The sequence below is a fragment of the Tympanuchus pallidicinctus genome, unplaced genomic scaffold (genome assembly GCF_026119805.1).
Source record: "Tympanuchus pallidicinctus isolate F22 unplaced genomic scaffold, pur_lepc_1.0 scaffold5, whole genome shotgun sequence".
In the NCBI taxonomy this organism is placed as follows: Eukaryota; Metazoa; Chordata; class Aves; order Galliformes; family Phasianidae; genus Tympanuchus; species Tympanuchus pallidicinctus.
This window is the reverse complement of record NW_026294769.1, coordinates 35,829,946-35,855,096: the sequence shown is the minus strand read 5'-3', so window position 1 is coordinate 35,855,096 and position 25,151 is coordinate 35,829,946. Positions and strand designations below refer to the sequence as shown.

Sequence of the window (25,151 nt, the reverse complement as noted above, 5' to 3'; positions counted from 1 at the left end):
CCCACTCTATTATGAATGTTTTCTGCTACTTAATCTCATTGATTAAAGATCCTGGAATGCTCTCAGGGTCAACCTGTCCCTGGTTGTTACGTTGAGACTCCTTGCAGAGTACGTTTATCCTTTACTAAATGTGAAATTACTATAATTTGCCATTCCTTCTTAGCTTTTTTTCTCTTGCTGTCAAAGTTCAACGCTTTGGGACATATATTCCCTTGCCCGGGTGCCGGAGTGATTTGTGCTCTTGTCATTGTGCAGGTGCTTCTTTCTTGATAAGCTGCAAGAGAAATTTCTCTGTGATCAGGCCAATGATAGTATGGAGGTGGATGAAGAAAGTGGTGTTGGAGACCAAATGGAAGTAGATCAACAGGATGAAGACATTCACTCAATGATTAGAAGCTGCAAATTTAACATGAAACTGAAGATGATAGAAAGTGCCAGGAAACAGGTGCCTACTGTCTGCTAGCTTCCAATTTTGTGAGAAAATACGAACTGAAAACATCCTAAGTCTACTAGAGTGCATTTTTGCAAGGGCAGAGCTTGTCTCTGCTTGATCCTGTTGTCCAGGTCATTTTGAAAGCTCAAGAAATTCAGCTCTTCAGAGAGAGAAAACAGATAAAAGTTAATTAAAAACTTGATGATAATATGTCATTACTGGAAATGTGCCTGAAGGCCCCTTTGATCCACAGATGGTTTCTGACGCTGAAGTGCAGATAAAGTATCTTAGTCATTAATGGATAGGATGCTTGTTGCCAAACAATATGCTCTCTTATTTACAAACAATCTCTTCTATACAGGAACACAAATTCAGATTGACTCAATATCATTCACTTCAGTCAAGAATGGTAAAACATTCAGGGATTTATTTTCATCGTGGTTTTCATTAATATTATGATTAGATATTGGGGCTAGCATTTATATAAAAAGCTAAAGCTGACTGACTTAGAAATTTTGTTTTGGATCTGACTTCTACAATTACTTTGGTATTTCAAGCTTGAGACAAGACCAGAAATCTTCAAGTCCAAGTCTCCCTGTTCTTTGGAGATCCTGCAAAAATCTACAGTCAGTGTCAGGGTTGATTTTAAGCACTGTAAATGGCCAAATATAACAGCAGTGCTCTGCAGGCTGTTCATTCCTGAAGGAAAAAAATAAAACAGTAAGGTATCATTTAGTGTTACTATAGAAATGTTTCATCCAGTCACAGGCATAATACGTAAGCAGTGTGCTTGATTATAAATTGAGTTGCACTATCCATATGTGTTTGTGCTGCAGAACAGTTAATATCTATTTCATTATGCAGGTAAAATTATTTTAATTTTCTCAGTTTTTCCCAACCTCTGTGCTTTTTTCCTTTTCAAATTTCTCCATTAGCACAAATCTGTTTTTTCAGTATGACACCAATCAAGCAGCTGCCCTCTCTTCACAGAGTCATGGAATCTTTAGACTTGGAGGGGGACTTCTGAGGGCCATCTAATCTAATGAACAGGAACTCCACAGCTAGATCAAGTTGCCCAGGGACTTAATTCAGCCTTGCCTTGGAAGTCTCCAGGGATGGGGCATCAACCACATCTTACCATAGCTTTGCTTATTTTAATGAAATCCTCCCATCTCTTAATCCGATTACAGAAAGATTTTCTTTTCAGACATGTTATTTGAAAAATCTGTCTTACTTTGAATGCAGAACAGCTTCTCCGTTGCCAAGAAGCTTCTGAAGGACCTGCGCAGAGAGGCCAGAACGAGGGAGGACTGGCTGGTGAGGTGGAACTGTGCTTACTGCCGCTTCGTGCATAGCTGCAGCCAGAGCCAGAGTTGTCCTGAACGAGTGCTTTCTGTGTTAAAAACCATCTCCCTACTCGGTAACACGCTTTGCTTTGCTTTGTTTATTATACAAAGCTGCTTTGTTGTCAAATTGCTGACTTTGTTTTTGAACTCCAACAGAAGATACCAAGTCAGACTACCTTAACGAGAACATAATGGCCTTCCGAAACCAGAATCTTCTGCTGGGTACTACGTACCACATCATGGCCAACACTCTTAGTCAGGATCCAAAATGCTTTGAGCAAATAGACGAACAAAAAGCTGGGAAAATATTGGAACTGTCGGGAGAAAGTTCTGAGAGTCCTGAAAAGGTAAAAGGAGTGCAGAGGGGGAAGATTTTTGGTATTTCAGTGTAGTGTTCCTATGTAGGGAAGGATATGGATCGATATAGAGAATATCAAACCCTGTTATTAGCACTGATATCTGCAGGAAAAGCAGCTGTGGAGGTGAGGGCTGTCTGTGGCTGCTGTTCTGGCTGGTTTTTGCTCTCTTGATGTTCTGCATCACTGCAGCCATTTCAATTGGGTGGAAGAACGTTCTTGCATTTCTCCATTCCTGTATTTTGTTTGGAAGAGAAAGACATACTGAGTGCACCCACATGACAATGATAAGAGAAAGTTGAGAACACAACACTCAAAAGAATACTTCTATTTCCTCTTGGCATTTCTGAGCTGCTTTTTGCTGTCAGACTATCTTATCTCATAAAGAGATCTTTATAATACTGATAACAATACTGTTATGCTTACTTTATTTGAATAGTTCTAGTGATAAAGGGAAGAGGGTTTTCATTTTGAAGCAGAACATATGCCATCTTTGCATCTCTTAGAGAAGTGCACGTTTGAAGATCACAGTGGTGGACTGCGCTGCATCTCAAGTCGTATTGGTCTGTCCTTTGTCTGTCCTTTGGTCTGCCAAATTGTGCTAAGTAAGAATTTAAAGTACTGTGGCTGATTTATTTCTGTTAATTCCTAAAGCCACCATACGGGGTCTTAGATATGAACCATATCAGTATAAAACAGCAAAAATCAACTCTTCGTTTGTGGCTTTAATGGTAGTTGAAGAAAAATGGATAAAGACAAGGTTCCTTTCAGTTAAATTCTCATTTCTCATGTTTGTAGAAGCTCGAGCAGAAGCTTAAACTTCATTTGCTAGGTAATTTTTAAAAGCATTCTTTGTGAGGAAATCTGAAGGATGAGTGTAAAAGCTTTCTTTTGTGTCAGATGAATCAGATTGGGATATCAGATATTTCTACTAAAGATGAGACTGAAGAGTGTAGCCTTATTTCATATTAACATGAAGCAGTACTCTGACCCTGGCAGTGTCCCTCTCTCCACCTGAAGAGCAAGCTGCTTAATTTCAGATAAGGCATTTTTCAGTTGTTCTTACTTTTTCTCCACCCTTTTTATATATCATTTAATAGCTGCAGTGCCTGAGGTGGTTAAGCTTGCCAGCAGCATGAGGATGTGTGCATTTGATTTAAAACATTCATTTGTAAAGAATCTTGCAAAATCCTTCATTACATGAGCTGTGTTAGAAAAGTATGATCAATGTGATACACACATATTTATATTTTTTTTCCCTTATGGTTAAATTTCAGATATTAGCAGGTCTGAACAAGAGAGCTTTTCAGTGTTTCAGCAGCGCTGCAAGGAAGTCTGAAGAAGAAGTGCAGTCCCTCTCCATGGAACACGTTGACGTGAAGGGAGTTATTGATGCATATGTGACTTTGGTTGGTTTTTGTGACCAGCATCTGCGCAAGGAAGAAGAAGGCTCACTTGGTTAGTTGGGGTTTCCCCTGAGCACGTGAGATGGATTTATCTCTCTTTGGCTCATTTGTGAGCTTTCGTGATACCCAGGAGATCTCCCTGAGCAATGCAGCTTGGGTGTAAATGGAACACTTTGTCCTCCAGTCCAACAGTATTGGTAGTCCTATTGTTTGTTCTTTTTTCCCCACTGCAACTGCTAGCTTTGGTGCTAGTGAACCGCTTCTAATCTCCCTCTGGTGAGATATATTTCATATCCAGCAGATGGTTCCCTTGTTCCTTCTCAGACCACACCACCAGTTCTGTACTTAGAGTAGGCTGGTTACCAGAGGTGATGCAGCTTTCCCATGAAGTTAATCCTTACCATCCCCAAGTTGGTGCTTTGCACAGCTCAAACAGATGAGAAGGAGAACAAAGTAAAAATACAAAATGCACCGGAAGAAAAAATGCTGAATAGTGGAAAAGAATGTTCCAGATGATCAAAGCCATGAAAAAAGTGATGGTGTTTCTGATAACTTTTGTTTAATATCTCTTGGCAGAAATTAACACTGCAGATCTGCAGCTATTCCCAGCTATTGTGGTGGAGAAAATGATAAAAGCTTTAAAACTGAACTCCAGAGAAGCCAGGCTGAGGTTTCCTCGACTGCTACAAATAATTGAAAGATATCCCGCAGAGACACTGGGTCTGGTGACACGAGAGGTGAGTTGCTTCCATTCTCCTGGCAGCCAGTGTTGCTGTAAATGGAATTTAAAATGTGGGAGGTGGGGGTTGGATGGACAGAGAGGTTATGCTGGTGAATTTTGCTGCAAGTGAACCAGATAAATTTTATCTTTGTTCTGCTTTATAAAGTTGAATTTTTGTCGTTGTACTGATTCCAAATATTAGTTTGAGAGCTGCTGGAAAAGTGAATTTTTTTTTTTTTCCTGAACCATCTGCATGGGCTGATAAAACTGGATTGGATTAAGAGAGTTGTGTCTGTAGGCTTTCCCCCTACGTGCAGGAAACCACCAGCTTCTCCACTTGTTTTCCACTTCTCCCATCTCTCTCTGTCCTGCTTCATTGCAGAGCTTTACTGCAGCTTCATGTCATTTGTATTTCCCACTTCCTCCCTTCCATTTCCTGTTCCTTTATTACAGCTGGATGCCAGGATGTCATGTGCCTTTCCTTCTGTGTCATGGCACAGATAAGCTGAGCTCTCTTTGGCTCGTGCCCGCTCCTGTCTTGGCTTGCCTGTGTTTTCAAGCCTGTTTCATCATGCTGGTGCTCAGAGTGCTTCCTCTGCCCTGTCAGAGGGAAAACTTTAGGTGTGAGAGTGGCAGAAATACGGCATACTTACCTCAAGAGACCAAAAACATAGCAAACATGGCTGAAGTGGACACGGTGTGGCTACAGTGGAACTCTGGTGGTAAACCAGAACCTGATTCCTGCCCCAGCCAATAAACCTCACCCACAAGAGAAGTTCTTTGGGTGTTTTTGTCCTCACCTCTCTTTCAGTGCAGTCAATTCTGGCAATTCATTAAACTTAAACTGCATTAGAAAGGTAGGAAGCGATGAGGCGGGAAGAGGAGTCAGAGTCCATCCTGTTGTCATCACAAGCAAAGAGAATGTAGTATTCATTTCAAAATTGATATGAGCCTTTGCAATGGGACACCTATGTAGTAGTAGCAGTAGTTGTAGTAATGAAGCTCTGCTTCAGTGGGAGATGTTTTGTGAAGGTAGTTGATGTTCTCTGTTTTACTTTTGTGTTTGTCTGTCAAGCTGGGACACGGAGCAATTTTGGTTGTTTGCTCTGTTTGGTAGCCATAAGGATGACCAGCATTGAAAGCAGTGTCTGTTTTGCAGCTTTCTTCAGTTCCCTGCTGGCAGTTCATCGGTTGGATTAGCCAGATGATGGCACTCCTTGACAAGGATGAAGCAGTGGCTGTGCAGCACACTGTTGAAGAGATCGCAGATACCTACCCGCAGGCAATCATCTACCCGTTCATGATCAGCAGTGAGAGTTTCTGCTTCAAAGATACCGCAGCAGGCTGTAAGAACAAGGAGTTCGTAGCAAGGTGAATCTGTGATCAGCAGTTCTTTGTGTATTTTGGATTCAGGTGTGGATGGGTTTGTTTTAAAGAAACTCTTTTCTTCAGGAAGCATGAGAGAGGCATTAGGGGGCAGTCCCACACACACTGTGCTTTGATTCAAAGGCATAGGGAAAATCAGTGCATGAACTCACTCAGCATTAGACACGCTCAGGTAGGCAGCCTGATTGCTTACAGCAGTATTGAGTACATGGAGTCTCCAGACTGCGGGAAGTTGGAAGATTGTGGAGAAGGAACTTCTTTTTCCTGGGAGCTCTGTGTTAGTCAAAAGTTTCTTCTTCCTTTTTCTGCTCTGCTGAGGCTGAAGGGAAACCTGGTGCATTATTATATTCCTGCTGCAGTAGATTTCACAGCAGTGACAGCCAAAACCCATCAGGGATGGAGACAGAGCTGGCTTGGACACTGAGTCTTTGTAACACCAGAGCAGAGATATTTGAATAGAATAAAGGCTCCCACCAGATTTCAGAGATTGACAGTGAAATGGGTGAACATTATCTTCTGGAAAACAGCAGCTTTCCATTGGTTTCTTCTCCGCTTGCTCAGTGCACAGAATGAGCCTTCAAGCCCTACCTTCCCCACCTTGCCATGCAATAAAACCTAAATTAATCCCCAGGCAAAAGTCAGCTTGTGTCACACAGTGCTGTACAATTTTAGGTGTTCCATTGCATTTTCTCAAATTTCTGATGTATTTGCTGAAAATCTTAGTGTAAAACTAAAAGGGAAAGGCTTGTGCTTCACAAACTTTATTGTCCTTGAATAACTGTCCTGACAGGTCTTGTTAAATGCCAGTTTCTGTTGTAAGACTGCTAACCACTACCCCACCAAGTGGCAGTTTTTTATAGCAGGGCACTTAATTACCAAGAAATTAGGAGCAGCACAGTGAGGACAGCCAATAATTAACACTTATACAGCCCAGGAGAATTGAGTCGTCCTCATTTGTGCCCGCTCCTCCCCCCAAATAGCATTACTCAATTAGTGGATGTAGCAGCTGCTGTGTATCATGGCTTATTGGCAGGCTAGGTGATGGTAGTTTCTGCTGAGTTGTGATGCAGTTCTTTCTTTTAAAGCATCAAGAACAAGTTGGACAGAGGAGGAGTAGTTCAAGATTTTATTCACTCCCTGGAACAGCTCTCTAATCCTGTAATGCTTTTTAAGGTAAAGTGTATTACTGCTTTCCCCCCTTCTTTCCCCACACTGTGCTTAGGAAAGAAAGTGCAGGGTGGAGATGCTACAGCTGCAGGAAGTGGTTCTCCCCATAAGACTGGCACCGATGCTAGGGTGCTCTATGAGATTTTCCTCATGCTGCTCCTCATTCCTTCTGCCAGCTGACTGCTTTGCAGTCATCTTCCTCAGCTTTCTCTTTCTGGGGTCTTTGCGCTGCCCCACAGTCAGTCCTGCTTCATTGTTCCCAAACTGTTACGTTTTAAGAGTTAGTGTTTATGGACATGACAGTTTCTGTCTGCTGGGGTCCTTGTGCCCTTTGCCTGCTCACTGCTGAGTGCTCCTGCCTGCATTGTGAACCTGCTGTGTCAAGAACTCTCTCGTTTACTGTTTGATCTGACTGTTGGCCCTATGGGGGCTTTCTTAATTTGTACCAGACACTGTGGTAGTAAACATCATTATGTTAGAAAGTAGAGATGTTTTTCTCAAGAAACAGAAGGAGAGGACAATGTTTGCACAGACTGTTGTTTGCTTATCTGACGTTCAAAAGACATGTTAATTGACCGTTAGTACACGCAGTAACCCAAGTGCAGTCTGAACCAATTACCAACGAGTTTTTGTCAGCACTCATCTGATTCCTTCTGCTTTCAGGACTGGGTTGAGGATGTCAGAAATGAACTTGTAAAAACTCAGAGGAATAAAATTAAACTTAAGGAAATGTATGAAGGAATGTACAAGAATTTGGGAGATGTGAAGACTCCTGGCCTTGGATGGCTGAGGAAACAGTTTGTTCAGGTAAGCATGGTGACTGAATAGCACTGGCACTATGTGCTTCTGTAAAAGGTTCTAGCAAGTCAAAGGAGAGGAGCCAGATCACAGCTTCCACATGTGCAGCAGGACTAGGTGAAGCAAGAGATGGAGTTTAGGACTTCAGGATTTCATTGTTGGGAGCTATGGAGCTGGAATGGCTCAGCTTTCCCTCATGACCGCCCCGCAGGCTCTGTGGTCCCGCTGCCGCCCCAGGTCCTCAGCCAGGGATTCTCTGTGATCATGAGCAGAGATCTGGATCTACAGAAAGGATTTTGCAAAATGAATTGAGATCTAGAATAGTGAGAGTTGGTGTAAAGAAGGAAAAAAAAAAAAAAAAAAAAGTGATGCGTGGTGAAGAAGAAAAAAGCACAAGCCCAAGCTTAATTTGCATGTAAATTGTTTGGATCTGAGCTGATTTGATTATTGCAACTCAAGAGCAAGCTCTTGATTTGTGATAGTTCTGTGGAAACATCAGTTGTGAAGAGTCAAGAGCCAGCAGGAAAGCTTAATGAGTGTAAATTGTTGTTAAGAAGACAAACTATTGACTTATCCATTCACATAGCAGCCTTATCAGACCCACAACTTCACAGAATCATAGAATCCTTAGATTTGGAAGGGTCTTCAAAGGTCATCTAGTCCAATTCCTGCAATGAACAGGACAACTGGTCATTGTCCTGTTTTTGACCCTTATGCTTTTCTCATCTGGAAGAATCCACTAGTGGCATCAGAAGTCCTTGATTAAACTGCCACAGTTAAGAAATCACATCTATGAATGGCTTATTGAGGGAATCCATGAGTAATTGTGTTTTGGGAGCCAGGAGATAAGACCACAGGTCTTGTAGCTTAAGGTGTGCTTTGAAAACAAGAGGGAATGAGAGGTACTGTCCCAGATCCTGCTGAGAGTGAAAATGTTCTGGGTCAGTTCAGTAGTCTCTTGGACTAGGTAGGAGTTGGACTTGATGATCTTCTGGGCCTCTTCCAACTCTGGATATTCTGTGATTCTCTAAGTGTAACAAGCAGCATTATTGATATGCTGACCCAAAATCCAGCTGTAGCTGGAAGAGGGAAAGAGGGATAGGCTTCTGGTTTAGACATAGCAAAAAGGTTTGTGGTCCAATTCTGTGGAGTTCTGGTATCATTGGGGTTGGGAACTGTCAGTATTTCTGTTGCTAGCAGCTGGTGGGGGTCTATGAAACAGGCATTGTAAGGGTTCTGACAGGATAGAAATTGATGGAGGAAAAGATTTGGAGCAGGAGAAAGATGGAAATGTTTCAGGAGGACAGATGAAACTGTGTGTCTGGATGGGAAGGTACTGTTGGTAGTGTTCCTGGGGAGTTCCAAGCACTGTCCTAATGGGATTCATGTCTGTGAATGAACCTCAGGCTTGTGGGAAGGATTTTGACAGTCATTTTGGAAAAGGCGGTTCAAAGCTGTTGAATATGAAGGCCAGTGATTTTAATGAGATCACAACATCTCTTCTCACAAAAATGAACAAAGCCCATAAGGAACCTGCAAACCTGAAAGAGTGTTCACCATGGATGAGTGAATTCAGAGCTGAGTTCTTGAGGAATGAGCTGGAGGTCCCTGGTAAGTTCCCTTTCAGTGGTGATGTTGGAAATGTCTCATCCAAGAAAGCTGCTGCTTCTGACTCTGCTGCTTATGTTGGCTGTGTGGCCCTTCGTTCTCACCTTACACAGAGGTATTCTGAAATAACTGTTACTCAATCTCTTAAATCTGTTCTTCCAATTTAAAAAAAAAAAAACTATCAAAAATCACATCTCTAACCTAAAGCATTCTTTTAAAGGCGTGATTCCAGGAAAATCTGAGGGTTAGATCTAATGTATGCATAATTCAAATTCAGCAAGGATGTTTCCTCTCAAACTATTAAGATTTGAAAATCTAACTGCTAAAGATGGGAAGACTACTGGTAATTTGAAGATAAAAATGTGTAATGAAAATGGGTTTTTATGTATTTTCATATATTTTCTTGAAAGATGTAATTTTGTCAATTGAACAAAATATTTAGAAGAGTTTTTTTTCTATTATTAAACACATTTTAAAAAATACTACTGATAATATTGAAAATCAAACTGTGTCAATTTTTCCTTTCCTCATCCCCACCCCCCCACAGGTCAGTACGATGGGAAGGGAAAACCTCTGCCAGAGTACCATGTGAAGATCTCTGGGTTTGATGAACGGGTATGTTGGTGAGCTTGAGTTCCAGTTCTGGTGTTATGCACCTGTGGCCCTATTCGGTCTGGAGAATTTGACAGTAGAAAGGTGGTTGCTGTGTACACATCTAGGAGCACTTGAATGCTGTTTTGCAGAACTTTCTTCGGTCTTTGAGTAGTAATTGGGCAACTTGATTGTGCCATCTGGGAACGCCAGAGAGGCTTAATTTCAGTAGCGATTCTGTCAGACCAAATCTTGTGTCACAAATACTTGTTTTTTCCTGTCTTCCAAGATAATGGTATTGGAATCCTTGAGGAAACCCAAGCGCATAACAATCCGAGGCAGCGATGAGCAGGAGCATCCTTTTCTTGTCAAAGGTGGAGAAGACCTGCGACAAGACCAACGCGTTGAGCAGCTGTTTGATGTCATGAACATCGTCCTTTCCCGAGACGCTGCCTGCAGCCAAAGGAATATGCAGTTGAAAACTTACCAGGTCATCCCCATGACCACAAGGTAGGATTTTATCTGGAAGGGCAGAAATTCTTATAATAACATCTGCTGTTGCAATGTTGGAAGGTATGGTCTTTGTGTGCCAGATTCTGGTTCAGGAGTGTTTTGGGTCTTGGCTTGCTTTTGTATTTATTTTTTTCCTTTTGAAACTGCTTTGTCTGGAAACTGTATCTCAGAGTATATTTAAATTGGCAGCTTTCTTCGGTCTTTTAGCAGACACTAGAATGCATTGCTTCCAATTCTGTGTTGTTCTGACTCTAAGCTACTTGTTCATGTCTCTGATTACTTTTGTTCCAGGCTGGGACTCATCAAGTGGCTGGAAAATACCTGTACTTTGAAAGAATTCCTGAGGAACAGCATGACTGAAGAGGAAGACACCAACTATAACAGGTGATGTTTGGCTTTGCTGTCTCTTCTAAAGGGATTCCTGCTAATGGATTCATTGTGATACTGACCATCTTGTGGCCTCTTGTTTCCTTTATTTAAAGAAAAGAAAAAAAAGTACCTATAAGCAAGGAGGCACTCTGTACTTCCTGACCCAAATTAGTAATTAGCAACTGTTTGTTTAATGAGTACCGCTGTACCTGGAATATCCTCCACCCAGCTTGTTTAAACAAGAGGCTTATAATCGTGTGTGACGTCGTTATCATCACCATTTCCTTATCAGCAGATTGATTTTTTACAAGCGAAGGATTTTGATCTCCTGATTTGATCGGGCAGGAAATGGACGTCGGTCAGCAAAGGGGAGGAGAGGAGATGGGGGAGCAGAGACAGACCTGTTCAGAGGCTGCATTCAGCAGTGAGTCCAGGATGGAGGAAATTGGCAGATATGCAAAACACAGCTGTGAAAGAACATTGTCTCTGGCTGTGTACAAAGGCTGGATGTGAATAAGTGAGCTTTATGTCTCCTGCTTGTAATCAAGGGATGAATATTTGTAAAATGGGTTGATTTTAGCATGTCAGCCTTGGAAGTTTCTATATATTCAATTTCTGTCCTGGAATTTAGAAACGTGGTTTCATTTACTGACTTCTTTCCTTAGTGCATGCTCTCTGTTTGGGCATGTCCAAGAGTTGTCATCAATTATTTTTACTAGTTCTCCTTCTTACTGGAGGAAGTTCCAGTGTGCAGGTTGGACTGCAAAGAGCCTTTGTTTCTACAGTTGATTTTTGACTGAGCCTTTAGGAATTACTACAGTTCCCTCATCACTGGTATCTAGTTTGTTTCAGTGAGCAACAGCGTTAATGTTGATCCCACTTCAATTACTGAAAGAGGAAGAGGACTTGCTTGGAAGCTTCTCATGAGGGGAGGTTTCTAATACTCTAAATGTAGATTATCTGTATCTTTCTAAAAAACAGTTGATGATTTATCACACACAGAGTTTTGTTATTGTGTATGGACTTGAAACTCTTCAGCTGAATCAGTTAGGACACTTGTACTGAGCTGTGGATGAACAGCAGCACTCCTAAAGGAGGACTCTGAAATTCTTACAGGCAGTATTTCAGTTGGAGCAAGGATGAATAAATGCCTGAAGTTTTCAAGTCTTTTGTCCAAAGTGATGGGCTACTCAGTCTGTAAATGACAAATATTTCTGAAATGAAAAGGATCTCTATACCTCAGAATATGGCTAGCAGGTTTAGTGGGCGTGATGGTGATGGGCTGATGGTTGGGAAAGACTGCTGAGCTCATCTAGTTCAACCTTATTGTTCTGGAGGGAGAACAGATGGCTGTTCAACTCAGTTGCTGTTTCTGTAGAACAGACCAGTTCTACAGCAGTTTAATGGCTAGCATAATAATGTATGCAGGATAAGACGAGGGGGAAAAAAAAGTTGTAGGTAGTGTAACTAATGAAGTCTGGATTAATACTTAAGTCCTCCAAGTTCCCTTTCCTTCCCTCCTATACATGCTGAAAAGATAACGGACTGCCTTCTGCACTCCTTATCTGCTTGGATGGACAAAAAACAGTGTTATGGGGCAGGCAGCATAATGCCTCACAGGTGGATAAGACATCATGGAAAAAACATTTTTTCTTCCCTGGAGAGGTTATTTTAGGTCTTTGTTCTCAAGGCAGCTTCTGATTTTTAGGGCACCTGTTGGAAATTGATGTCTTTGAGACATTAATGCCTAATCTTCCATTAAATATGACTGAAATGCATGCAGAACCTGTGGGGAAGGAGATGGATGGATCAACACGTGCACTGACTGCATATGCATCATTTTCATAGCAAGGATAGAATTAATACAGGTTACAGCTCCCATGCTATATCCCCTGGCTTGTAACAGTACATGCTCAATCTGCAGATATTCAGGTACAGAATTGGTAAGATAATGCAGAGAAATCAACCTTATCATTTTTGCTTTTTTTCCTTCCTATGTCCACAGCCGAAAAGGACCTCGTGCTGCCTATAATGACTGGCTGTCCAAAATGGGTGGGAAGGCACAAGGCTTATCTCGATACTCTGCTATGTACAAGTAAGTTTTAGGACAACTGCATGTAAAGTATACAGACCATGCACACATACATACAATTGTAGGACAGCCAGGAAAAAGTAATCTACTTTTATAGTATGCTGCCTAGACCTATTTTTTGCTCGTGTGTTAGACTGCTTTGCCTAACATGAGATGTTCTGCAGGAGGGCTTTAGTGCTAATAAAATGCTAGTAGAGTACAGGAATGCTTCCACAAGTTTGCTCACCTCTTTAGGACAGTGTCTAGAAGCAGATGTTCTTCTTCAGCTGTCTTTTCTGGGTATCTTATTCCTGATTATGGTCTCAGGTAGGCTGCCTGAGAGCCAGAGCACCTGCTGAAGTTGGGCAGAGAATGCCACTATGATTCACTAATAAGTTCAGAATATGTGATGTGAGCATCCTCTCAAAGGAACTTCTGCACCTGCTCAAGTCTCATACTGTGCTGGGGAAGGAAAGGTTCCCCGTGGAGCATTTTGATGCGCTCATAACCTTCTTAAACAGGTGATGCTTAAACAGAAGCTTCTTACTTCTTTGGGGAGAGCTTTGACTCATTTGTCTGAGTGTGTCTACATTAACATTTTCATTCAGATCAGGAATGTGCTTTTGGAGTACGTTCCCGGTTACCGCTGCTTACCTCATGTACTCAGGGACAGCTCAGCGATGCAAGCCAGCGTGTTGCTGCTTTCCAATGAAACTCAGCTGGAAGTCTGCCCCAGTGCCTTCAGCTGCCTGCAAGCACTCTGCTTGTAGCAGTGGACCTGAGCTGGCCCAAAGCAGTCACCCTCCGTCCCCCAGATGTGTGGCATGAGTGTCCTCGACACCAGCTGTTTTGTCTCCCCTTCTGTGGCACTATTTTCTGGTGTAAATGTGACCACTGCACATTGCTGAGAAGTTCCACTTAGGGCCTAGCTACTCTGCATGGAACAGGTTATCCAACCAGAAAGATTGTATTGCTCCATTAAATCTTAACCCATCTACCTAATGTAGGGGAAAGCAGGCCGAGCTACACACTGCTTCATAGTCAGAAATTTTCATCTCAGAAATAACTGTTTGGAAAAAGGGATGAGGATTTATTTTAATAATTTTGATCTCTGGAGGTCCCTTCCCACCCCTACAATTCTGTGATTCTGTAATAGCAGATAGAATATTTTGGGTGAGCTCTGTGTGTGAGTTGTTATATTGCTTACTGATGGAAATAAGCACACAAATGTAGTCACATACATTCCCTGGCTGTTATTTCGGTGGCTGACATTCTTTGGTCAATTTGCAGAAATGCAAACCGCACGGAAACAGTTACTGCCTTCAAGAGCAGGGAGAACAGTGTTCCAGAAGATCTGCTGCGGTGAGTATGCCTTTAATGACTGCTTGTTGGGAAACAGAAGCTGATGGCTTATCTGCATGCAACAAGTGACTTCTGTTCTGCCCAGGAGAGCCTTTGTGAAGATGAGCACATCTCCTGAAGCTTTCCTGGCTCTGCGGTCCCACTTTGCCAGCTCGCACGCACTGATGTGCATCAGTCACTGGATACTCGGAATTGGAGACAGGCACCTGTCCAACTTCATGATTAACAAGGAGACGGGAGGCATGGTGGGAATAGACTTTGGGCACGCGTTTGGCTCAGCCACGCAGGTATTTGTTGTGTAACTTGTTTGTTACAGCTTTTGCACGTGCAATTACAAACGTGTTCTCTGTACTTCAATCTGGGGCTTCCGATTTGGCCACCGTTGTGATGCAAAATAACCTTTATTTCTAGCTAATAGAATAAAACCTGTTTCCAGGCACTCTCAGGGAAACAGGGAGCTATAGAGTTTCACGTGGAGGGGAGAGGGTGTGAAGAAATAGACTGTCAGTCCATACAGTGGTATTGTTTTACCGTGTGCTTTCAGCCACTGCCACGGGGTGCTCACAGGCAGAGCTGCGATGGCACGGTGTGGCTCTGTTCCACTAAGCTGCACGATTTCACTTCAGTGACAAAGGAGGTTTCAAGGCCGGAAAAGAAGGAAAAAAAGAAACAACAAGCTTGTAACCCTTCTGTCACAGGGTTTCTTACTTTTTGTTTTCTAATTCGTGCTTTCTTTTGGCTGTCCTTCCCATCGGTCAGTTTCTGCCCGTGCCAGAGCTGATGCCTTTCCGCCTGACGCGCCAATTTGTGAATCTGATGATGCCAGTGAAGGAGTGGGGCCTCATTTACGGTGTGATGGTGCATGCCCTGAGAGCATACCGTGCGGATCCCGAGCTCCTCATCAGCACAATGGATGTGTTTGTAAAAGAGCCTTCCCTGGACTGGAAGGTGAGGGGCTTTTTTCTTTCAGTTTTCTTCACGTAAGAACTCTTAAACTGTAGTAAGAACAGCACTGATCCATAAGGAGGCATTTCCTGCTGCTTTGACTCAGTGCTTCTTTTCTTTCTTTGTTATACTGAGCTTATAGAGAAATTGGACTTCATCTAAAATGGCAGCATTCTGTAAGTACGATGATGATGGACAAAGAAGAGTTGTCCATGTCTGTGCTGTCAGCATGTTGATCTTTGTCTGCACAATAACCCTAAAAATGTCACTATCTTTTGATCATGTCACATTGCTTATGGCGGCAGTATAAATATTTTCAGCTTTCATCTAATCAGTGCAGAACTTATACAACAACACTGTATTTATCTAATAATTACAGGGAAAAGAATCTGAAACAAGTTGTATTCAGGTCCACTTGTAAATTAAAGTGTAAATCATAGGCAATCCAGATACCATCTCAGTGTTTTGCCCTCTACTGCAGCTGCAATGAGGAGCTGCTGCCATGACTTGGTGTGATGTGGCACCTTAAAGGTCTTTTTATGTACGATAAATAGAGCAAAACTGTTTTCTCTTTAGAACTTTGAACAAAGGCAGCTGAAAAAAGGAGGCACGTGGATTAAGGAGATAAACACCGCTGAAGTGAACTGGTACCCTTTGCAAAAAATCAGCTATGTCAAAAGGAAACTTACGGGTGCCAATCCTGCACGAATCACTTGGTAAGATGCTCTCCTATTTCAGACTGCTCCACTAAGAGCTTTGGCACGCTCCTGGGTCAGACTTCGCTCCCTTCAGACAGAATGGCAGTTAGGAAAGAGGAGAGGCAGACAGGGCAGAATTTCACCCACCCTTCTGTCAGAGCCGTTCGGTTCCACGTCGAGCTCTCTTGACACACTGCCAGCCAGAACGTCTCCCCGAGTGCTCTTGCTCCAGCTCAGGCTTCCTGAGCAGTTTTACTGTTCTGGCAGCACACATTCCCACTCTGTAAGCTTGCTCAATTTCTCACTTGTCAGATTGCTGTTCTTTGTATTCATCTACACAGCTTTTAGACTTGGGGTAGTATTTAAAACCCAGTGTGCTTCTGCTGGGTAGTTGCTTGAAGCAGAACCTGATCCAGCTGTACAGGAGGCATGGAAGCACACTGCTTTCCAAAAACATCAAATATGAATGTGATGGCGTTCTCAGGTCATTTCTGTCAGTCTGGTCAGGTCTGGCTCAAACTAGAATGTCTTTCAGGCTCAGTTAAAGTACAATTAATCCCTTCCATCCTCTTTTAAAAAGACATTCTGGGTTATTCCAAAAAAGAAAGAATGTAATGAAAGCAAACTTGTTTTAAAACCTTAACATTTCTAAAAAGTGCTCAGGAGACTCTTGCTGTCAGAGCTGTACTGGAAAAGGCAACAAAATACTCCCTGTAGGCAGAGATGAGTGGAACAAGTGGGGAGATAACTGTGGATGGGAACTGCTGTGTCCTCCTTTCAGTTAAGAGATTTTTTCCCAAATTGAAATATACATGGTAATTACTAATGGAGGACATCAAAAATCACCAACCTTTGACTGCCCAAGGTGCTGTCAAAGGAGCTATTGAGCTCCTCACCTTGAAAAATAAAGCTGCGCAAATGGTGATGGTGTCCAAGATAAAAACCCTACCTGTTATTTATTCCTTTTAAGAACTTATTCTTGTGTTCTCAATTTCAGTGATGAGCTGCACCTGGGCTATGAGAAGTCACCTTTTTACAATGACTTTGCAGCTGTTGCTCGTGGCAGCACTGACCACAATATCAGAGCCAAAGAGCCAGAGGATGGACTGTCTGAGGAGAGCCAGGTGCGGTGCCTGATAGACCAAGCGACGGACCCCAATGTCCTCGGCAGGGTGTGGGAAGGATGGGAACCTTGGATGTGAGGCTGCTCTTGAAAGTCCACTCTGATGAGGGGAGGAACCCTCACACACAGCTGCAGCCAGTCCGGATTCTAAGGCCAAGGAGCGAAAAGCCATTTTTATCATCGTCAGTTAACTTGACTAATGCAGGAAATGTTCTTGTACTCAAACAGTGATTTGTTTACATGGTTCTGTAACCAAACAGCTGTATTGGCCTCATGTTAACATCAGTGTGGGAAAAACTGGTGAGGCTTCAGAGCTTGAGGGGCAGTCTGGAAGGTGCTCCAGGCATGCAGACCAGAGCAGGAATTCACACCCTCTACGTTTGCAGCCATCCTTTCAGTGAAAGTGCGTGCTTTGTTTGTTTTTGTTTTTCTTCCCAAAGATCTTGCTGGAAACCATTCTGCAGACACATTATTTGTAATTAAAATGGGAAAGTTTTTCTGTCAATAGAAACTGTAAAGCACGTAGTATAACTAAACAGAAAATATCTTTTAATACTAGAGAACACCTGAAGTATCTGGATGGCTGTTTCATTTCTGGGTGATGAGAAAGCAGTGATAGCACCAGTTTGTTACAGCAGTTTGGTTTTTAACATTTAGACATTTTGGCCTGTGACCTCTGTACTTTATAGAGGTCTGCAGTCCTCATTTTTTTATTAATACCAAATTAACTTTGGAAAGCCAAAGCCAAAAGGAGGCACTGACAGCACAGCAGAGAGCTGCTGCGCAGTGAACTAATAGCTGTTGCACTTTGGTATTTGCATGTGACAAAGCTGAGGAACTGTGCGAGGTTTGGCTCTTCTTGCTGGCTGCTCTCGGTAACCTTGGTGGCAGGTACAGCACAGGTGACAAGGGGGCAAGGTAGTTCTCTTAAAACATTGTGGTTATTTGTTACCCAGAGTTCAGCACAGAAGATAACTTCCATTGATGTTTTTAATAATTATCATAAAAGATGTAATAAAAGTGAGTCTTTGCCCTTTCACTGCTCTGGAGCATTCCTTCCTGCCTCTGTACCCCAATGCACTGCACATGGGGGGCAGAGCCTGGCCTGGCTAAAGGAGGTGGGTAGGGGGAGGCTGCAGGCAGAGTCCTGATGGCTGGGGAAGGGAACTGGCGGTGGTGCAGAAAGAGCTGTTTGTTACCTTGTTTCATATTACAAAAAAGACCTCACTTAGTCAAAAATGAAAAATAAGTCTTCAGATGCACTGCCCACTTTTTAAGTTAGTTGAGGGCACTTGGCTGAAAACATCAGAAATTACCCATAGGTGCAGGTAGAGGTTAGAGGGCAGGTTTTTTTCCACAAGTGTGCACTGCAGTCTGTGTGTGTGTGTTCTCAGGGGCAGCTATAAAGCAGGTGGCACTGTGACTGACGCTCGGGTCTAAAGTTGTCAGTCTACAAATGTAAGAAAGTTAAAGCCCAATAAAAAGCAACATGAAAAGGTGAGGAGATATTTAGTGATGAAGTGGCTGCCTGTAGGAGGTGTTAAATGGCACTTTTGGCACATACCTCTGATATATACAAGGTACTTTGACCTGTACCATAGAGGACAAAGTTTAGCTTTACAATTTAACGAGGCTCTTCTCGCTGTGACTTTTGATACCTGCAGCAGCACTGGATGTCTCTGCTTGGCAGGTCTCCTCCTGGGCTGGACCTAAGCAGGAATGTGGTGCAAGTAGCCCTGACACCACGGGCCTTGACAGCCTTTGGGAGATGCCTACAGCAGTTATAAAAACCATCAAAGTAGTTATAAAATTGGTTCTGGCCCTAAACTAAGTGTTGTAATTTGAAGCTCCAGCTACCTCAGTCCTATTAGCAATGTGTTTGTCAGCCTCACGAAGCAGTCGTGGAACAAAGTCTGCATAAAACCGCTGCCTTCTCATAAGCACTTCCCATGCAAAGCCAGTGCAATTACCCTAATGAGTAGTAAATGAGCAGGCTTTCTCTGCAGCTATACGAGCCTGAAACTAACCTCCAACATATGTAAATAGCAGTTGTCAGCCACAGTCCTCATTTCTGAATGCTTTAAATAAAATACAGAAGTTAAAGGGAAGACTGAAGCTAATCTATGAAGGAGCAAGGAAAGCACTGACCTAAGGAAAACCTCAGGCGGCCGGGCACTGCGCTTCACAGGGCGGTTTTGTTCTGGTTCCAGAAAAGAGCGAAACGATGCAGGGCTCAAAGGCAAGGAGTGCTATAGGTCTTGTGATGCACAGCACAACCTCGCAGCTGTCCACAAGCGCAGAAGGGCATTTCCTTCCTCGATTAAACAGGCAGATGTGGGCTGTAGCTGGAAGCGCATCAGTTGGGTCTGAAAAGCGATGCAGCACATCAGCTTACACTCTCAGTAGGCTTCTGTCAGTGTACAGAGTAGTGCTCCCTTTAAGCTCACTGCTGACACCCCTGTCAATCTTATAATTTCCCTCTAATTAAATGTCATCTGACTGCTCAATGTAGAGGAAAACCAGCTCCAGCCTCCAGATTCATTTCTTAATGACAAAGAAATTTAGGCATGCTGCATGTCACGCTCAGGTATTTCCTATTTCAATTCATCCCATCACCCTGCTCTACAGCTGCTTTTCCCAGCCCACGAACCAGGATTCCCCTGGAGGCTGCTCTGTCACTGGGCCAGGCAAGGCCTCCAAAGCTCTGCTGCTATCAGCCCCTCTGGCACAGTGCCGTACTTCTGCCTGGGCAGGAGAGCTCTGAGAGAATGGGGAGGATTGAAGCAAGGCTGAAGCCTTGCCCCAGTTCCTTGCCTTACCTGTGGGCTGTCCCCACATTTAGCTTTGCTGTTACGCTCCCATTCCTCAGGTTCCTGGGAGTCACAGCTGGCACTGCAGAGAGAAGTGTGTCTATTCTCTCCGGAAAACTCGTAGAGAGTTTCCTTGTTTCTTTTTGCCTTCTATGCTCAACCATGACCAGCTTTTACAGAAATTCAGGTGCTCATAACGTTTTTTAATGCTCTGTAAAACTTACCACAGGCAAGGAGACTTAGTGCCTCAGGTACGCAGCAGTTTGAGTGATCCAAGTTCTTGTCTTTTCTCTGCCTGTGAAAGCTGAACATGAGTCAGCAACATGCCCCTGCAGCAAGGCAGCTGGTGGTGTCCTGGCTGTGTGATGACGGCATGGCCAGCAGGCCAAGGGGTGAGCTGAGGTCACAGCTGGAGCATGGAGCTCAGGTCTGGGTCCTCAGTACAAGAGAGACCTGGGCTGTGGGCTGGACACAACGCAGGGCCACCTGTGAGCAGAGGCTGAGAGAACCAGGCCTGTTTAGCCTGAAGGAATTTCCCAGGGATCTCACCAGTGTTAATAAATACCTGAAGGGAGGGAGCAATGAAGCCAGGCTCTTTACAATGGTTCCCAGTGTCAGGATGAGAGGCAGTGGGTGCAACCTGGAACACAGGATGTTCCCTCAGAGCACCAGGAGCACTTCTGTGCTGTGCAGGTGACGGAGCGCTGGCACAGGCTGCCCACAGGCTGTGTGTGGGCTCTGCTGCTCAGAGACCTTCAGCAGCTGCCTGGATGTGGGCCTGGGCCCCTGCTCTGGTGTGCCTGATGGAACGGGAGTTGGGCCTGATGGGCACTGCCAGCCTCAGCCAGTTTGGGGTCCTGTGAAATTGTTCATGCAACAAAACTGCTGAAAGTTGTGGAGTGCAGGTCTTATGGGGAGCAGTTGAGAGAACTGGGATCGATCAACCTAGGGAGGAGAAAGCTCAGGGGAGACCTTGTTGCTCTCTACAGTCGCCTACAAGGAGGCTGTAGCGAGGTGGGGATCAGTCTCTTCTCCCAGGATACCAGCAATAGAACAAGAGGGAATGGCCTTAAATTATGCCAGAAGATGTTCAGGTGGGATATTAGGAGGAAAAAAAAACCTATACTCGGAAAGAGTGGTGAGGCAGTGGCAGAGGCTGCCCAGGGAGGTGGTGGAGTCAGCATCTCAGGAGGTGTTCAACAAACACAGAGATGTGGCACTCAGGGGATGGGCTGGCAGTTGTACCAGACGGTCTTAGAAGTCTTTTCCAACCTTAATGACTCTAGAATTCTATGCAAACAGCTTCTGAGACTTCAGAAGAATGTGGCTGTATTCCTGCCTTGAATCCCTGAATCCTACTTTGGTAAATAGTATCACTTTTTTACTTACTTGCTTAGTTGCCCCCGAGCTTCACACCGTGAGGAGGAAGCACTGAGAACTACCACCTGAGCTGGGCTCCTCACCTGCTGGAACGCCGGAACGAAGGCACCCGGGGCAAGCCGGTCTTTATCATCACGAACCTGGCAGCTCGTGCCCCTTTCCCACCTCGGAGCCGCGCCGGCCGGCCGCACCGCAGGGCTCCGCGTCCGAGCGCTCGCCTCGCGCCTCGGGAGGGCGCTGGGGTGCTGGGAGCGGCGCCGAGCGGAGCCGTCGCGGCCCCGGTGAGACGGGGCGACGCAGGGAGGGTGCAGGAACCGGGGACCCGGCATGTCCGCCTCCCTCCGTCCCCCCGGGGCCGCCAGGTGGCATCGCTCTGCGGTGCCCGAGGGAAGCGGCGTGCAGGTGCCAAGGGAGGAGCCGCGCGGACAGGGGCCGGCAGCACCTCGCCCTTTCCCACCCCTCCGCGCACACACGCACACCCGAGAGGCAGGGACGAGCCCGGCCACCTCCCCCCTCCTCCTCCTCCTCCTTCATGGCCTCGCACCCCACCCGCTCCCGCCTCCGGGTCCCCGGGGGTGCCGGGAACACCCCGCGCCCGTCACTGGGACGGGAGGCGGGGCCGCCGCCGTATAAGAAGGCACCGAGCGGCCGCCTGCACTGCCAGGTCCCGAGACGCGCCCGCGGGGAGCAGCGCCCGGCGCAGCACAGCGCAGCACAGCGCAGCACAGCAGTCCGGAGCCGCTCCGCAGCCCGGTAGCGCTCCGCAGCAGCAGGCAGCAGCCCGGCCCCGCTCCCCTCCGCCCGTCGGAAGCTGTGGAGCCGCGAGCGGCGCGCAGCAGCGGGTGGTGCCCGCGGCCCCGAGCCCCCATGAGCGCCGCCGCCCTCTACAGCCTGGACTCGCCGGCATGCTATAGGAGCTGGTGCCCCGAGCCCGCCAACTTCTACGACGCCAAGGTGGGCAGCGGCGGGCCGGGCCCCGCCTGCAAGCCGGGCGGCCGCGCCATGAGCGCCGAGGAGGCGGCGGGCGGCGGCGGCGGCGCGGACCTGGCCGAGCTGAGCGCGGCCGCGCCGGCCATGTACGAGGACGAGAGCGCCATCGACTTCAGCTCCTACATCGACTCCATGTCGGCCGTGCCCAACCTGGAGCTGTGCAACGACGAGCTGTTCGCCGACCTCTTCAACAGCAACCACAAGCCCGAGCGGGGCGGGGACTACGGCGAGTACCTGCCGCCCGCCGCCAGGGAGCCGGGCCCCGCCGGCAGCGCCCCGCCGGGCGCCGGGCCCCGCGCCGCCCCCGCCTCCTCCTCCTCCTCCCCGCCGCCCTCCTCCGCCTCCTCCGCCGCCTCCTCGCGCGGCGCCCTCAAGCAGGAGCCCGAGTGGAGCGACGCCGAGCTCTCGTCCTCGCTGCTGCCCTCGCAGATCGCCACCTGCGCGCAGACCATCATGAACCTGGGCGGGCAGCCCACGCCGCCCACCTCCCCGGAGCCGGCGGGCGGCTGCTCCCCGCCGGGCTGCCCCGCGCGCTCCCCCGGCCCCGCCGCCGCCGCCGTCGCCTCCGCCGCCCGCCCGGCCCCGCCGCCCGGCGCCCGCGAGCGCGGCGCCAAGAAGTGCGTGGACAGGTTCAGCCCCGAGTACCGGCAGCGCCGCGAGCGCAACAACATCGCCGTGCGCAAGAGCCGCGACAAGGCCAAGCGGCGCAACCAGGAGATGCAGCAGAAGCTGCTGGAGCTCTCGGCCGAGAACGAGAAGCTGCACAAGAAGATCGAGCAGCTCACCCGGGACTTGAGCGGCCTGCGGCACTTCTTCAAGCAGCTGCCCGCCGCCTCCTTCCTGCAGCCCGGCTCGGCGGGCTCCGACTGCCGGTAGCGGCGCGGCGAGGCCGGCCCGCGGGGCGGGCGTCTCTTACCTCAGGGCCGCGCGGAGCGGAGCGGAGCGGAGGTGCCGGGCCGGGCCCACCCGGCGGTGCGCGGCGCTCCGGGCGCGGGGCCGCGGCCTTCGCCGCGAAGAAGCGAAAGGAACCGAAGCTACGCGTCTTTTCGTTCGCTCCCTTAAGTTATTTTTGTAACGGTAGTCCCTGTCTTTTCTACGTGTTACTCGAACCGATGCAGCTATGGTACATCTGTTAACGATCCGAACACCCGTGTGCGCTAGGCGGTAGGACGGCGAGGACCGAGCATGACCTTTTATATCGATTTTTACAGCATTTCTTAAGAATAAAACCGAACGAGTATTTTAAAGACGCTCCGCTCTCGTCTGTGCCGTACGGCTGCGGGCGGGCGCGGCGCTCGGGGCGAGGGAGCGGGGCGGGGCCGCGGGCCGGGGCTGTGCCGGCGGCAGAGCTGCGCTGCGCTGCGGGCGGGGCCGCCCTCCGGCCCGGGCCAGGTGAGGGAACGGGCGCGGGGCGAGCGGCGCGACGCCGCTCTGGCGGGTGCGCGCGGAGCCGCTCTCCGCCCGCCGCACTGAGGGGCTCCTGCCCTTCGCTCTCGCCGTTTACGAAACCCACCCTCAGCCCGAGCTCTTACGGCCGAACCCCATATCGGCACCCCCGGGCGAGCTAGAGGGCAGGGCTCCGATGTTAGCCGGCCGCAGGGACGCGCGGCACCCCCCGAACACGCGGACTCGGAATGCGGGACACCTCAACACAAGCGCTGGTCAAGTCTCAGTGCCATTTATTGCCCGGCGGTAACCGACACCGCCGCTCGGAACCAGCCGCTTCCGTGGGTCCCGCCGGCAGAGCTGCCCCGCGGCATTCATTGCAGAAGCGGCAGCAACGTGTTGGCCGTTGACATAACAGAATGCAAAACGTCCCAACCGTTCGGAACTCCAGAACAAGGCGTTCGACGTGCCATAACAACAAACGGCTCAGCACAAGAGCCGGGGCGGCCGAGCAGAGCTCTGTGCGCTCCGTACACCCCCCCGTTTGACGGCCTCCCTTCTCGACTCCCCCCCGCGTTACCGCGCTCCCGTTCAGCCGCTCGCCCCGCCGGGTCCCGCGGGCAGCAGCGCCACCTCCTCCAGCCGCGAGCAGCCGGGCCGCCCGCCGGCGCCGAGCAGGAGGCAGGGCAGCGGGCCCAGCTCCTTGCCCAGCACGCTGCTCGCCTCGTAGCTCTGCGGGGAGAGAAGCGCGGAGAGTGAGATCGTCCCGGATGCGCGGCTCTCAGACACAGGGCGTAAGGGAAAGTGCTCAGAACGGATGGAAGGAGCGAGCGCTTTGGGTTTCTGCTAATTAATTACATCTCATTGTCGTGTAAAGTGCTGCCTCCCCGCCGGGCTTTTAAAAATGAATCGTTTAAAGTAATGGGGGAGGGGGAGGGAAGTAAGTTTGACCTATTTTGCTGAACCCACCTCTTTCGCTAAACCCACCGGTGCTTCCTTTACGCAGCCTTCCTGCACCGGCGGGACCTCACACGCTGCGTACCGATGACCTCAGCATCAGACCAGCCCTTGCCGTACGCGATAACCACATCCAGCACCCGTTCGAGGTACCGTTCGGCCCCGCAGCCCGACTCGCCGTGCGGCGGCACGGGTGGCCGTGCCGGTCCCACTCGGGGTTGCCATGGGGCAGAAGTGGCTGAGCCCAGCCCCATTGCCCAGGGAAGGGACTGCAAAACATCACCCCCGTGTACCTCAGCAGCACAAATAATAATTTAAAAAACTACCAGCAGCCACTCGAAGTGGTGCTTCTTGTGGTTAATGTACAGAGAAGTGCTGCTTTTTAAAATGCAGCCAGTTTTGAGATGGAAATGCTAATGGGGAAAAAAAAAAAAAAAAGCATCCCTTCAGATAGATAGGAAAAAAAAAAAAAAAAAAAAAAAAAACCAAAAAATAACACCCAAACCCACAAAAAAAGCAAAGCTGTGTTTCAAGGCCAGGCTGGATGTGGCTCTGGGCAGCCTGGTCTGGTGGTTGGCGACCCTGCACATAGCAGGGGGGTTGAAACTAGGTGATCATTGTGGTCCTTTTCAACCCAGGCCATTCTGTGATTCTAAATACCAGCATTATAACAACCGAAACATGAAGAAGAGGTTGTTTGAATCTAATAAATAGAAAAAGTTACATTCTGTCAGC

General features: G+C 47.4%; 3 protein-coding genes across 8 annotated transcripts in view; 2 read left to right on the top strand and 1 right to left on the bottom strand.

Annotated features, from left to right (window-relative positions):
• The window catches only part of PRKDC (protein kinase, DNA-activated, catalytic subunit), an 82,622-nt gene extending 64,690 nt beyond the window's left edge, over positions 1–17,932 (top strand). For both annotated transcript variants that reach the window (XM_052704559.1, XM_052704558.1), the window contains exons 69-86: positions 256–445; positions 1,679–1,853; positions 1,936–2,126; positions 3,413–3,593; positions 4,118–4,278; positions 5,422–5,633; positions 6,734–6,821; positions 7,479–7,622; positions 9,020–9,224; positions 9,769–9,836; positions 10,102–10,322; positions 10,617–10,709; positions 12,700–12,789; positions 14,056–14,127; positions 14,213–14,414; positions 14,887–15,075; positions 15,649–15,788; positions 16,768–17,932. In XM_052704559.1, coding sequence (XP_052560519.1) covers positions 256–445; positions 1,679–1,853; positions 1,936–2,126; positions 3,413–3,593; positions 4,118–4,278; positions 5,422–5,633; positions 6,734–6,821; positions 7,479–7,622; positions 9,020–9,224; positions 9,769–9,836; positions 10,102–10,322; positions 10,617–10,709; positions 12,700–12,789; positions 14,056–14,127; positions 14,213–14,414; positions 14,887–15,075; positions 15,649–15,788; positions 16,768–16,972 — 2,827 coding nt within the window. In that variant the 3' untranslated portion in view covers positions 16,973–17,932. The remainder of the gene's footprint in view (positions 1–255; positions 446–1,678; positions 1,854–1,935; positions 2,127–3,412; positions 3,594–4,117; positions 4,279–5,421; positions 5,634–6,733; positions 6,822–7,478; positions 7,623–9,019; positions 9,225–9,768; positions 9,837–10,101; positions 10,323–10,616; positions 10,710–12,699; positions 12,790–14,055; positions 14,128–14,212; positions 14,415–14,886; positions 15,076–15,648; positions 15,789–16,767) is intronic.
• A 3,830-nt stretch (positions 17,933–21,762) lies between these two features.
• Positions 21,763–23,320, top strand: CEBPD (CCAAT enhancer binding protein delta). The gene has a single exon (XM_052704568.1). It carries the CDS (start codon positions 21,951–21,953, stop codon positions 22,947–22,949), a length of 999 nt encoding a protein of 332 aa, XP_052560528.1. The 5' UTR covers positions 21,763–21,950; the 3' UTR covers positions 22,950–23,320.
• A 631-nt stretch (positions 23,321–23,951) lies between these two features.
• SPIDR (scaffold protein involved in DNA repair) overlaps positions 23,952–25,151 on the bottom strand; it is a 197,922-nt gene continuing 196,722 nt past the window's right edge. For 4 of the 5 annotated variants that reach the window (XM_052704560.1, XM_052704563.1, XM_052704564.1 and 1 more), the window contains one exon: positions 23,952–24,191. In XM_052704560.1, coding sequence (XP_052560520.1) covers positions 24,051–24,191 — 141 coding nt within the window. In that variant the 3' untranslated portion in view covers positions 23,952–24,050. The remainder of the gene's footprint in view (positions 24,192–25,151) is intronic. The other variant, XM_052704565.1, reaches the window with a different exon arrangement.

What these genes read in the sequence shown, in the direction of transcription:
- CEBPD (XM_052704568.1), top strand. Translation starts at nt 21,951, where the DNA reads ATGAGCGCCGCCGCCCTCTACAGCCTGGACTCGCCGGCATGCTATAGG.